The sequence below is a fragment of the Pieris rapae genome, chromosome 5 (assembly GCF_905147795.1).
Source record: "Pieris rapae chromosome 5, ilPieRapa1.1, whole genome shotgun sequence".
Lineage (NCBI taxonomy): Eukaryota > Metazoa > Arthropoda > Insecta > Lepidoptera > Pieridae > Pieris > Pieris rapae.
Genome location: NC_059513.1, coordinates 9001580 through 9017001, shown reverse-complemented (window position 1 = coordinate 9017001; position 15422 = coordinate 9001580). Strand labels below are relative to the sequence as shown.

Sequence of the window (15422 nt, the reverse complement as noted above, 5' to 3'; positions counted from 1 at the left end):
TAAGGTGCTTTCTTTATCTACATGCTTATGTAGTGAATTTATGGAAATCGTAATTTAATGACTGCTGCAAACACGATAAATACAGATTTAAATAATTACAAATTAAAATAAGACAAAACAATCCATAATTTCCTCTTAATTGCAATAGTTTTAATTACAGTTGAATACAAATACAATTCATGTTTGCAGCAGTTAAATAAATAAAAACATAAATACATACATCAGTCAGTTCGATGGTTTCACCCGTGGTCTCATCCACAATGTCGCCGTAACAAATACCCGCTATGGAACATTTATTGAACGTCATTATGTTCTGTGTCAGCGTACCCGTCTTATCCGAAAATATGTATTGGATTTGACCTGAAAATCATTTAGAATAATCGTATACGTGTACGTACAATATACATAATTTGTATACGTAATATGCATGTTGACGCTTTGAACGCAAAAATCAATATTTTGATAAAATTATAGAAATATTTAGTCTAAAATCTAATTTAGATCTTTCATTTCCATTTAAATATTATTAGAATCATAGGAATGATATGTATTCTCGTTTATGGCGTACCACAATATTATTCAGAGCCAGAGCTATTTTCCTGTTGCAATAATTACAAACGTAATATATTCAAATGTACATATATGTAAGTATATTATATATTCTATATATACAATATTAACTTTAACGAACAAGCATTAGTAGTCTTATTCATAAAAACTTTGCCACTCTTACTACAAAAGGCACTCTTACTACATTTAAACAAAAGGCAATAATTGAACTGTAATTTAAAAGTAAGCCAATCACATGAGTGCGATTAGCGTCTGAAAAATATCGCTGACTTAATTCATAAAGAAATGGGTAAAAAAAATATTTCGGAACGTAAAAACATATTACGTCCGTCTTATATACTAGAGATAACCGGGGAATGAATTTTTACGAATAAAAAAGTTCTTAATTTTAATAATAAAAAATGAAATCATCGGTTTTAAAAGTGAACTCCACCTCTCTTTTACGAGTTGGTGCACAATTAATATTATCCAATCCCCTCAACCATAAGAATGTCATTGTAGTACAACTTACAATTAATTAACTTTAATGGATTAGTCTTTGGCCCAATTTTCGCAAAAGCTTACGTTACTTTAACATACTTCCGCGAACAACGAATCACAATTAATCATTCCTGTGAGGGAATTAATTACTTTGGTAAATATTACTAAATATAGCTTATATAAAGCTCAAACATACATGAGATTAATAATTTTAAGTTTAAACAGTTTAGTTTAAAAGTAATATGGAATCATTAATGGCGAGCTTATTTATTTATCAACTTCGAATATTTGCCACCGCAGTTTAAAACTCTACAACTTTTAACTATGAAGTTTAAAGGCTTGCTTTGCTTACCCAGCTCTTCATTTAAAGTAGTGGTCCGCGCCTTCGCTGCAGTCCCAGTCTTTTCATAATACATCTTCTCATCCCAATTAATTAGAAAACTTTGCGCAAATCTTATCACCTGAAAACCATATTAACTAAATATAACTATTTAAATATACTGTTTTTGAGCAAAATATAATTCGGGAATATAGTACTGTACTATATATAATTATATTGTACGGTATATATAATTCGGTGTATTGTAAAAAAAAATACAACAAATTAACACAAGTCAAACTTGCTCCAACGTTTTCGTATGAATCAAGGTCTTACAGACGTTCTACTTTATTGGCAATTTATTGACCAAGGTCAGTTATTCAAATAAGATAGAACCAGCTCTTACATCCGTCTAAATAACATCATTAAAGAACAATTTCGTCTTGTTTTTATGAACTATAATTTAAAAATAACTATTTGGGGCGTCGTTTTTATGGCTTATTTATTATTGTATCACATAATCGTAAAGATGCTATACCAGGCGACATGTTAAGAAAAGTTAAGGTTTTCTTAATATTTAGAAAAAAAGATTTTTCGTTAATTGTAATGTCATAACAAAATGTGATTTTAATGAAATCAAATATAGTCATTAACTTCTTCTTCTACGAGAAACGAGCGTACCAATTCCTGCAAGGCCGGCAACGCACTTGCAAGAATTCTGGCTATGTCAGTATCCATCGGCGACGTCATCACTTTACATTTATTATATCGGTATTTTTTTTACCTACTGAACAGGAATCATATTTATATACACATACCTCAACAGATACATATAGCGATATGGGCACCACGGTATTCATTACAATGGCATACGAGAAGAAAACTAATATCGCTATAACGGCTGCGCCGGATGCTGGCTCGGCTGGTACGAGCGTATCCCACGGGAGGTACGCCTGGAAGTAGCGTCCCACCAACCACTCCCAAATCCCACATGCCACCGTGCAGAAAACGCACATTGACAGCAGGAACAAAACTATCTGGTGGGATAACAAATCAGATCAAGGTGCTGTTAGGAGTATAACAAAATATAGCTTGTTTCGTATCTGTCAATAGTCCAATTAGACACCAGACATCTCGTTCGACCAATCACACTTAAACATGTCTATTGTTATACATTTTCAATCCCCACAAAGTGACATTCTAGGTGTAAAACGTTTAAAAAATCACTGAATAGAACATTGCTATAATTATAAAGCTAAGAATAAAAATGTAATGTGAATTAAAAAAATCCTGCTTATTATTTCACTTACAAAGTTTCATAATATTATGTAAGTACATAATACGAAAACTGCACTTTCTTTTCTCCCACTAGCATTTGTTTTATTCGATATCAAGAAAACCTCATCAAACCAATTTCCCGCTAGAACGATTAATTTATTAAAACAAACAACCGTTCCATAGAAATAAAAACAAATGTGGAAATAATTTTATTTACATTTGCATAATCTGCGACTTCATTATCAAGATTTCTATGGAATAATCTATATATTTTACAAAACATTAAGCAGCTGGCGCGTATATTAAACTTATTATCACTTTGATAAGTGCATTCGTAACCTTGGAAACACACGTGATATACACATTTGTATCAACTAGAAATAAATTTGGCTCTTTTTAGATTTATTTTTCTTCCAATAGATTCTTAATCATAAACTTGCTTTACATTCTTATTCTTAAATACAAATTCTTTAAAAATAATAACCAGACCGATAAGCGTAAGAGACTCAGAGTTATTGATTAGTGATTACATATATTTTCTATAATCATCCTAAGTATACATTTTGTACCTTACATTCGATCCAGAAAATCGAGGGCTTATGTCAGACAGAAGAGGCTTTTCTTCTTATTTATTAGATTGGCAAATGATCATGAAATAGATACAGAAATGTGAGGCCTAGATCTAAAAAAGTTTATAACGCCACTGATTAATTTAACGTCTAATTAAAAAAACGCTAGATATATAAAATTACACTTACCCCTATAATAAGAAAATTAAGTAGCCTATCTATGCTGGTGCGTTTAAATTTGGTCTTCCCAGAGTTCTGCATCAGCTTAGTGTCTTTACCAGCGAAAACAACAACACCGTAGCACCACGACGTGTTACGCAACACGCAGCCCCGCAACAGTATTTTGTCGTTGTCCAACGAGAAATGTTGATCGCGCCAACTTAATGTGCCTGAAAAAATAAACTGACTTTAATTTTGACTAATTTTCTAACGACAAATACTTTAAATCGTACAGTTTTTGTCAAAACAAAATAGTAACCACTTAGTATACAGAATTCGCCAGTAGTTAGAATTAATTAATTTAAAATTCCTCGATTCTCCTACTTATAGTAGTTAATTGTAATTATGTTATATGTATTGGAGACAGTATGGGATCACTAAGATCCCCAAAATGGTTGCAGAATTAAACTCCACTTAACCCCAATAAATTGTTATAGCGTTACAGTATGAATTTATGTATATTTTTAGTAAAAAAAAAGTTCCTGGACACAATAGTTGATCGATCTTATATATCTGATAATATAATTTCAGGTTTAGATAATTATTGTTGTTTTTTTACTATTGAATATTTATTGTAACATAAATTTCATTTACAAAAATCATTTACATTTCCAGTCCATCAAATCCATTCTTTTAGCCGGTTGATAATTAAGATTTTCTTTACCTAATTTACCAGTCTCCCTCGTCGTTTCATTATTATTCTTAAAAAATTCTCCAACGCCACGCGTTCGAAGGTTGTGGAATTTTTTTGAATTGTTTTAAATTTATTCCACTTTATACGTTATTTTTAACTTCAGATAAAATTAAGTGTCATTTGACACGCAAACACTGAATGCCGTAATAATTTCTCATTACACTTTTATAGAATTAATTGAAATCGCACAATGGTTTTATTTATTAATTAATGGACTTTAAAAAAATAAATATAATTATTTAATAACTAAATAATTATCTATTATCTTTATTTCCATACATTTTTTTATCGCCAATTTTTTTACAGTCTACTCATTAAAGGCACTACAGTCAAAATCGTTTTAGACGACATCGTTAAGAACAACATACCGCTTATATTGACCAAAATCAAAGATCCCGGCTGAATTCTATTAGAAACCCTTATAATAAAAACAGATTTAACGTATAAAATTGATAAATATATTTCCGTAATGTTATATAATTTTCACGTGAATTGAATAAAAGGTAGTTGTATTAATCACATTCAATAGATGGTAAATATGTATTAGATACATAATAACGTCATTGGCGGTTACAACCAAATATAAGTAGTCCCTTCGATTTCGTTCTAATAGATTTTGACTGTATTTCAGTAATGTCACTATTTCACTGGACGAAAAAATGTAAAAAGCTAGCATTATAATACCGCGCATATACACGCATCAGAAATATCCTCTACTGTTTAAATCGTTTTAATAACAAGTTTTTTTTAACTTATACATTAATGGCTTAGCAATTATTTACAATGGTTAATCCCTCGTCCATTACAATAATGAAGACCTCAAAAATCACAGTTCAAATGAAAAAGCTTTAAGGCACATTATTATAATTAAAAGCTCGACATGCAACTTTAGAACGATAACCTTGAAATAATATTTTATCTATAAATTTATTAATGATGGCTACTATAAAGCATTCACAGTCTAGTAAATCTGTAAGATATCAATATAGAGATTTTATGGTTATAAGCGCTAATATTAGGAATCAAATACGTAAAGGCTGTATAACATTACCAATTCCCTTTTTACGTTGAGCGCTTTGTAAACAGTGAATATTAGCCAAAAATCACGTTGAATGTAATCAAATTTGTTCTAAAATGTTTTTTTTATTTTTATACCTAATCAAGTTCATACTTGCCTTACTTTAATAAGGTAACATAAAATAAATGTTCACCGATTTCTTAAAACCTATCGTTATCTATATAACTATAATTTTTACGAAGAATTAAAAATACCGTGGTCAAAATAAATTTACTTTATTTATGGACCCGTATTTGGTCCATTGTTCTAGTTGCTCAGAGCCACAAAGGCAGTTTTATGTTCTCAATCCGTTATAATTTATGACTACGTGCCTATCAATGCTCACATTGTACGTTTGCGCAGACGCATCTAATTTCATACTTTATATACAATGGCTCCCTTTGATGTATGCTATATGAAATAAAGGTGTCCAGTTAAAGTATAAATAATCTATAGACCGTACACTTTTGTTATTTTAATCGTAACATTGTTTCCATATCTTGGCCTCGTACATTATAATTTTTTTTTTAAGTCTGTTATTGCGCAACAGAAACAAAAGCTAGTGGTGCATAGTTAAGCTTCGCAAGCTGGACCGGAGGCTTATCAAAATACGTGGTAGCAAATGAGACTTACATTTTTCTATTGTTCGCGATAAATGTAGTTCATTATTTCCATATATTTTTTTCTTATATAGGTTTAATGATGTTAAATATGTTACCTAAAGTCATTAAATATCCACCGTAAAATAGGGTAGGTATCTCATAATAAAGAGATGATATTTTTCCAAAAGAAAAATACAGGTTCAAATATTAATCTTTAGCACGTTTAATACTAACTGAAATAACTCTACATCACACCGGAGATTAACTGGTATGGACATTATTAGCCTACATCCTATATTCGATAGCGTATGACAAAATATGTCATACATTTGAATAGTGAATAATCACATTCACCCCACCAATTGTCTATAAGTCATTGTACCATTACGAAATGCATACTGCACTTGTGACAAATGCATCTATTGTGCAATTATTATTTTATCTAGTGCTTGCTGTAGAAGACTATATCTTCTGATTTTTTTTCTAGTAAGTTGTTAAATGTAATCTTAGAAATTATAAATTAAACTTGATTTCTATATACACTAAACAGTAAATGATTTCTACGATTTGGTTGGACGTAAATGCTCAATTGTCTGACGCAATTTTTTCCATCAATTATATTAATGGTATCTTAAATTTCCAACGGTATCAGTCTTTATTGATATTTATTACGTTTTTTTTAATATACCCTATTTAAGAGAAAATGTAGGGTATACAGACGTTACGTTACGTTAAGCACCATACGACCGCTGCCTTCCATCTTTAACATCTTTAAAACTCTTCTACATAAACATTTCTTAACCATATCCTTTCATACATAACAGTGAAATATTATATAAAATTTCAAAACAATTTTTAATTGAATGTCGAAAACCAAAACTATTAAAAATAACATAAAACGAAACGAAAACATATTCGCTACAACTGGTGCATGCATTATTTATATAAATTTTATACAATTGAATAAATATTCCTTCAATGTCGCTGGCTAGTTATAACAAATTCTAAATAATAATAGAAATAATCTACTGTGGTATAAACAGGAAATTTATTATCGCTAACACTTAGGATAATACTGAAAACAATTTTAAACTTGATTATATTTAAGAACAAGGAAAACCACTCATGGCAACTGACAATAGTACTCACCTACATACATAAATTACGCAAACATTAAACGTATTAATAACATATAATTTATATTAAGATAATATCTGTACTATCGTTATATTAAGTAGGTTTAACTTAAAATCAAGACGTTTTGGCTCTTTTGTCACTGAATATTGTCTATGGTAGCCACAAATTCGTGGTGTTAGAACTACTCCGTGCCTATGATAACAACGTAGAGCTGTGTTTTTCGCCTAATGTTATTTTTTTAACACAAAGCAGACAAAACAATTTCCGATAATAGTAAATAGTAATGAAAGCTTACTATGAGTGATAATTATATTTACTGATTTTTAATTGAAGACTAAAAATGACTTACCTTCAAACTTATTAAGTAAATTGTTGGGCGTCTCGCAGACAATTTCGCCATCAAAGGCACCCAGTTGTGCGTCATCCTGCCCCATGGCAGCCGTCTCCAAAAGGCACTGACGACATTTCAAATTCGTCTCCCTAAAAATAAATATGCTAATAATATCTCCTATAGTATTTGAACATTTTAATTATTTGTTCTTTCGCATACTTTACAGCTTCAATGATTATATTTTAAACCAATTCGATTAATTTAATTTCACTTACTAAATAGTCTATAGATAAAATATTATTTTGTATACTATAATATATACTACAAAATTGCTATGCTGTATTGCTTATCAAATTGAAATCAGATTTCTTTAAGTCATAAAAAAATAAAACCAAGTTTCGTAGTACAATGAGCTATTATGCACGCGTCCATGAAAAATAGGTTAAGAATAAAAAGGGCTAGAAACAGACAACAATAACCAACCAATGATCGTTTTGTTGACAATTTGAGTTAATTTAAGCTCTACTGCAAAATCATGTTAAAAATGTTCACGATTTTAATATTACGACAAAATTTGAACGTAAAAGAAACGTTTCCTTGTCTGGCTTATTTGGCTTAGATGGGGATCTACATAGGCCTTTGAGGCCCTGTCTATTACAGTACTCTACCTAACCTTAAATAAATGGCTTTGGTGCAATATAATCTTAGAAGATTCGGTCAAGCGTCTGAATAGAATTCGATACATTCAGAAACTTTTCGTAGGCCTGAAGATGGTGAAATCATATAGAGATTCGTGAAGCGAGTATGAATGAGGAGCTGGAGATCATACTAGTAAGTGCTTGGATCAGCGCTGTACTCCGGAATTTATAATCTGATCCCAAATATAACAATTTTCATGCATTATCGATTTCTCCCAATATAGCTGATATGCGAACCTTGGAGTCGCAAAGAAATTACCTTACATTTAAATATACACATATATATATGTACATATGTCAAAATATCAGTATCGTTGGAGAAAATGGTTCACATAACATTTCATACAAATCGATAAGCATGAATATAATAAAGTCTTTAAGACTAACGGAAATCCTGTCCATTCAAAGACAACTTTTGACCAGCTGTTTCTTTATTTTGCCATCGCTTCTAGCCCATTCAAATGATGTGCGTGTTTCGTACTTGATGGTTCCAATTAAAATTAACCATTGTATAACTATTTATATGTGCATACATATAAATAGTTCAAATATGTTGTTAAAATCACCAAATAATAAATGGTAAGTAGGTATGGTAAGTAGGAACTTTATAAAATATACAAAATAAAATCTAAAACTCTGGCACTTACCCATCCAGCTCAGCGGTCTCGATATAGCAGAGGCCGTTGGGCTCCGAGCTGCTGAGGAGCAGGATATCCGCAGCAACGAACTGGTCGTTCTCCAGCCTGATGACGTCTCCCACCTGAACAGACGCCCACTTTTCCTCCACCAGTTTGCCATTGCGGAGTGTCTTCGCTCGCCGGTGGTTTACTTGAGAATCGTTTTGATGTCTTTGCTGCAAAACAAATATTTTATTGGAACGGATATTAAACATAGAAATACGAATTGTATCATATACGTCTTTATTTATTTTTGTTGCCTAATGACATACCACCAGGACGCTCACTAATAAAGCCGACTTGCTATTATCGCTAATAAGCTATATTTTCCACGGTAAGGAAAAATAATAAAGATAATACCGGACTGTGCAAGTATTGCGAAACTTAGTACCATACATAATATTTACAACAAATCCTTACTTTATATTATATGACTATTACATTGGAACTGGTACAATTAACAAATAATCTATTATTCAAACATTTAGTTTCGCTTTCGTCTTTATTCATGTTAATCGCTGACATCTATTTCAAACAATTGACGGCTTTGAAAAATACAGTAATGTGTGTGATATTTATTTAGGAGAATTGTGATTCGTGAGCGTTCGTTTTTTATTTTGTATTCAGAAAAAAATCGGAAGGGCCAGGCTCCAGAATTCTGTATTTTTTCGTTGTTGCTTTTTCTAATAGGCATTTTATGTGGTAATTTTTCAGACAGGCCAAATGTCTTTGCTAGTTCAAGAAATGTTGCAATAATGAGTAATCTTGGAATAAACCTTTACATAAAATGGAATTTCTACTATCGGCATTATAACAGTGAGATTATAGCAATTATAAATCTTAATTGCCTCTAATTAATATACTTAGTCTAGATATCGTTCTTATGATGAGAATTATGTTTGGTTTATGTTTTAAAGGTGCCTTTGGCAAATATAGACTATATAAATATAGGATAGATGTAATATTACTACGTAGTAGGTTTATATAAAAACACAATAAACATTTTTTTTTTCAAGAACCTTGATGGATACTCCACAATTAAGTTGTTCATAAAAAATCATTACTTCACAAGGTCGGACCCTTGGTAGACATAGGGGCATAATCGTTAAAGTTTGGCGTTTTACGAAATTGATTTCCGTATACATAAAATACACATGTCAGCTCACGGTTTGCTATTATTGCTAAGGCAATTAAAAGTACCTACACGTTAAGTACGTGTACTTTTACACAGACACGAACAGAAATCCAACTTTAGCCTAGTTTTAAGATGTATCAAAGCATCTTCTTTCATCTTCCATTCCTTTGGCATTCTATCTAGGGTATCCTCTAAATCGGCATTGCGCCTTTTGCATCGATTTACAGGCGGCAGTCCAGCCCGTCGGTGGGCGGCGAGGCAGTATTTTGTCCTCCCGAGATCTGCGTTCAAGGAGTCTTCGGGTCCATAGCTATATGGCTAGCCCGCCTCCATTTTAAGGTCTTTAGTATAAAGGAAATTACTTCCGTAGTCTGTTGTAGGAGATTTATTATCCTCTTGGTAATAGTATATTTTTAAATCATTCTAAATTATTAAAATTATTATTGATATAGTAATTGTTAGCATTAAGTCTCGGCTCTAAATCTTACCCCTTGTCTTGTTAGGTAAGCGGACGGATTGTAATGTGGTTTTCATAAATACGCAGAAGAAACGAGGATAAAGTATAAAACAAAGAGAGAGTTTCTATTTGAATATGCTCTAGGAAGGATGTTAAGTTATGATGCCACGGACAATGCCACAACGCCAGAGGGCTAGCGCGTGCATTGGCAGATTTTATTAGAATCGGTACGCTCTTTTCTTAATCTAATTATTTCGGAAATAAAACTGAAAACGTTTTTAATCGTAAACTACGCACTATATTAATTAATATAATCAAATTTATATTCTTCTGTTTTTAATATTCTAAATGTAATACAAAAGACAGGGGCGATGACGAATTATTTTTTTTCTATAGAACTGAACTACAGAGGTGATTAAAAGGAAATGTTTCGTCACTTAACAACTATGTTATCAGTTTAATTACTCATATTCACTGAGTATAGGTATTCTCTTAGCTATATATTATATACAACTGAAATGTTACTTTTCTATGCATGTTACTTTTGTTTTTATATACTATGACCCTTTTTTACATAACAGGAAACAGTTTAAATTAATGTAATTACTAGCTGCCTCCGCGTACTTCGTTTCGCCTTAATGCGGTTTTTAGTAAGACATACCAACAAATGGAAAATTTCGCTGTGCCACCCCGTGTGACTCTTCGTATATTCGAAACAAAAACTGGTTTTTATGTATTTACGTTCATTTTTTCTCTCTAAAAAACTTTCGTTCAAGAAATAAATTTAAAAAATAGTCGAAGGTAGTCGTCTTCGAGTTTTCAGCTTAGCAAAATATTTTGCGTGTCATTTTTATTTATAAAGATAATTTAACAAACCGCGGATGTTTATATTACTTATCATATGGCCTATAAAAATGAAAGAATTTTTTTTAATTACCCGAAGGCCTTAGGTTAAAATTAATGTATGAATGTACAACTAACTTTGGTACATTTTACGCAGTAGTTTAAATTAGAAATAAAAACTAGTAAAATAAAAAAATAATATGTATTGCTCTACATAAAGATCATATCCGCGTCGATTGAGTGGAAAAATATGAAGGACGCACCGGAGCCATATACCTAAACAAAAAACGTTAATCAATGGCAATCAACCTTTTCAGACCACAAAGGAGGACAGAAGACAAAGAAGAGAAATAGGGAGACAAATGTAATAATTAGTTTGGACTTGGTTGAATCACGTTTATGGGTTATGTGACTTAGATTTTATTATCATGTAATTCGCCAGCTCACGCCGTCAACGTTTTTGGGTGTATTCGAGCGGATGTAAAATGCGCGCATAGAAAGAAAATCCATGAGTGCACAATCGGGGATAGAGCCTACGACCTCAGTGTTAAAGTCGCTCAGTGGCTCACTGGGCCACAGTCATTTCATAATATTCAATTGTCATATAAATCGGTACTTTGTGGTACAATGTCAAAATAAAAATAGGCTCATTGTTTTAAGTAGCGAATAATTCTCATATTAAGCTACAAAAGGCAAGACGTGTGCAAGGTCACCACACAATGACACTATTATTAATTCATAACATAAACTAGTCCTCATAGTAAACTACTATAAGGCCCAAGGCATTTCGACAATTCCATACAAGATTTTAATCTTATACCTATCTTAGATCGGTAACGTCACATTTATTTGTGACAAGGACAAAGTCTATTTGGGTCCTATAGTACTTTTGATATTTAACTGTTTTATGGAAACTAAAAAAAATCACATTGAAGGGGTAATAATGGTGTGTACATAGGTGGTTTACTGTGTCTAGTTTTCTTCTTAAACTGCATGATTGATACTTTGATATACTTGATACTTTGTATGCGAACCCATGCAAAGGTTCGCATACAAAGTATCAACGGTCAATAAAAGACGATTATTTATATCTCATATACCATAAAAGTAATTTATATAGAAAAGAAAAACAATTGAATTTACAAAACAAAATACGATTGATTTTTGATGGAGTTTAAAGAAAGATTCCGAGTCAAATTTAGCCGCATGCATGAAATCAAAATCAATTAATTTATATCGATAACTATGAACACTTATGACTGTAAATATTTAAACAAAATTTAAAGTCTAAATTTACATAGTACGAGTTTCCAAAACCAGGGCGTAGAGCGGACGAAAAGAACTAGCAAGAAAATCTTCGCAACTCATTTTAATGGCCAAGTTTTTAATTCACGAAAACCGTAGATCAAAAACGTATTTGATACCGAAGTCTCGATTCTGAATTAGTTTCTTTTGGTTATAAATATAGTGGTACTTACAAAGTCGTCGTAAGCGTCTTTGACAGCAGTCAGCGCCAGTACACCAATAAGTGGTATGGCAGTAGTTATGGGTGTCAGCGAGGAGATGGCCGGTATCAACTGCAGCACCAGCAGACAGAGGAAATAGAAGTTGGCTAGCCGCTGGAACTGCTCCAGCAGGTTCAACGGCAGGAACGTTACTATCGAGTACTTTGACGTTTTGATGTAGTTGTTCTGAAATTTCAAATTTAAATAATTATAATTATAACATTCGTTTTTCATTCATTTATTTTATTTTACAGATTTTAATAGAATATTTTTAACTTTAAAGTAACTAAATAAATAAATTAACTTTTATCGTGGACATTAAGAATTTATATTAAACTAGCGGATCCGACAGACGTTGTCCTGTCTACACGTCTTTAATTTCAAAATTTCAATTTTTAACAAGCCATTTTGATGAAAATTATTATTCAAATGTTATGACAATATCTAAAGATCCAGCACATGGTCACACACGATATAACACAATGATAACAAAACTTTTTTTAAATTTCGGGACAGACTAAAATTAAAATTCGAATATTATTTAAAATTTGACACTGCGATGGTAGCGCCGTCTGTCGGATCCAATGTAAAACATTCCAAAATCAACAACATCTAATAAATTGAAAATTAATTAAAAAAACATTGTCCAGCGGACAAAATTGTGAATCTAAACCATTCCCAGATCCCCTTGAACACACACAAAAAATTTCGTCTAAATCGGTCCAGTCGTTTAGGAGGAGTTCAGTTACATACACACGCACACAAGAAATATATATATTAAGATATGTTATATCGAAATATAGGAAAACATTGGACTTTAGCTCTAAATTCTATATTCCCCAACATATATGACATTGTTATATCATAAACTTATCATTTAACGCTTATCGTAATTCAATGAAGATTATAGATTAACTAAACTAAGTGAAAGCAATCATAAAAAAACTGTGTAACCGATGTAAATATAAATAAATGAGTTAAAATCATAATTTAAATAGGTTACGATAAATATTAAAAAAAAAACGCTAACACACCATACAAAGGTACGTGACAAATGAAGTTTATATTAGTAGAAAGTAGAACTTATCAGGCCAACGACTTCATTCCATTATGAACATCACGTTTAAAATATGTACTTGGAAACTCGTCACATAATATGGCTTCGAATTTCGCTGATATTCAAAATAAAATGTTTAGCAAACACTGTACTCTGCCAAATTTAATAGCTTTGAATGTTTACAGTTGTTCATAGTGAAGCTGTATCTAGTGACATCGGGGTTCACTGATAAAGAAAATTCACGAAAGGCATAAAAAAACAGTGATGAGCATAGTACATTTTACACAGTTTTTCTAGGCTAAACAATGCCTTATATATTACGGGTTTTTTAGATTAGAATCAGTATACAATAAATTCATAAATGTCGTTCTAAATACTAGAATTATACTAAATACAAATCAAGAATTGATTACAGATCATAGTAAAACATGTATATTAAGTTTTACTGACATATCAGTCTTGTACTACTGGAAATCGAAGCGAAATACTCATGTGATCATCAAAGGCATGGCAACATGTCCATGGCAAAATGTCCCTATATGCCTGTTAACCACAGGCATATAGGGACATTATGTCAATCCAGTCAAGTATCGCGGTACTCATTATGTGACCACATTTCAAGCGAATAAGTTTATCTCTAATCTATGAGTAACACATAAACTTACGGCATAGCGGAACTGCGCATTGTACTCTCGATTATTTGCTTTGATTCTTCTTTCATTGTCTGAAACAAAAATATTCTTATTAAAAATAATTTTTTTAATTATTTTTATTATACGTTAAGAAAATTGTAAATAATGTATATTTGATTGTTATGTTTACTAATAAACGTTTCTATACAAAATAAATTCTTTGATATCTTCCTGAGAACTTGTGGTAAGCCTAGAATCAAATCAGATTTATTCTTATGTATTATCTCATATTTTGATAAAGGTACTCTTCAAATGGTCAATTAGTTTAATTTTCAAACAAAAAGTTTTCGTAGATTGCCATAGCCCAGTTAGATTTTATACGGACAAAGTCTAATGAGGTTAACTCTTGGAGTTAAATTTAAAATCAATTTTTTAATTGATTTTGATTTTAAAAAGGTCACAGACTCTTGCTGATAAATCTAATACATTGTATTAACACAAGGTATTAAGATTTACCAAAAAGTCTCTACTCTAAATCTGTTGCATAGATGTTAATAAATAAAGATAAGTCTTCCCATTAATCATTCAAATTAAGATAAGATAACAAATCGAATTTACTATATCAGATAAGAATGTCGATTGATTATTCACATTACGTAATAATATTCACAATCCTTGCGAGAATATTCTACCGTAAACCCATTTCTGCAAATTTCAATACAATGTCTCCGATAAATTGCTCAACGTGTTCGTTCTGCGGCTTCAATACATATCGCATTCCAATAATTTAGTTACGAAAATTGTTGTTTAGATATTATTACATTAAATTTAGTACATTTTTAATTACTCTTGTAACTATTAAAAATAAATAAGTGGCGCTACAACCTCTTCAGGTCTTGGCCTCAAATTTCTGAATCTGTTTCATGATCATTTTTAAATCTAATAGGTATGTGATCAGCGATTAGTATCTGACACACTTCATCGACTTTTTGGGTCTAAGACATGTCGGTTTCCTCACGATGTTTTCACCGTTCGAGCAAATGTTAAATGCACATAGAAAGAAAGTCCATTGGTGCACAGCCGGGGATTGAACCTACGACCTCAGGTATGAGATTTGCACGATAATGCCACTAGGCTAACACTGCTCTTGTAACTATTACTT

General features: G+C 31.5%; 1 protein-coding gene across 6 annotated transcripts in view; it reads right to left on the bottom strand.

Annotated features, from left to right (window-relative positions):
* Nucleotides 1-15422, bottom strand: part of LOC111003511 (probable phospholipid-transporting ATPase IM) — a 43287-nt gene that overhangs the window by 10252 nt on the left and 17613 nt on the right. For all 6 annotated transcript variants that reach the window (XM_045628201.1, XM_045628203.1, XM_045628202.1 and 3 more), the window contains 8 exons: nt 14294-14352; nt 12545-12757; nt 8602-8807; nt 7275-7405; nt 3406-3605; nt 2188-2406; nt 1403-1511; nt 221-360 (listed from right to left, as the gene is read on the bottom strand). In XM_045628201.1, the coding sequence (XP_045484157.1) occupies nt 221-360; nt 1403-1511; nt 2188-2406; nt 3406-3605; nt 7275-7405; nt 8602-8807; nt 12545-12757; nt 14294-14352 (1277 nt within the window). The remainder of the gene's footprint in view (nt 1-220; nt 361-1402; nt 1512-2187; nt 2407-3405; nt 3606-7274; nt 7406-8601; nt 8808-12544; nt 12758-14293; nt 14353-15422) is intronic.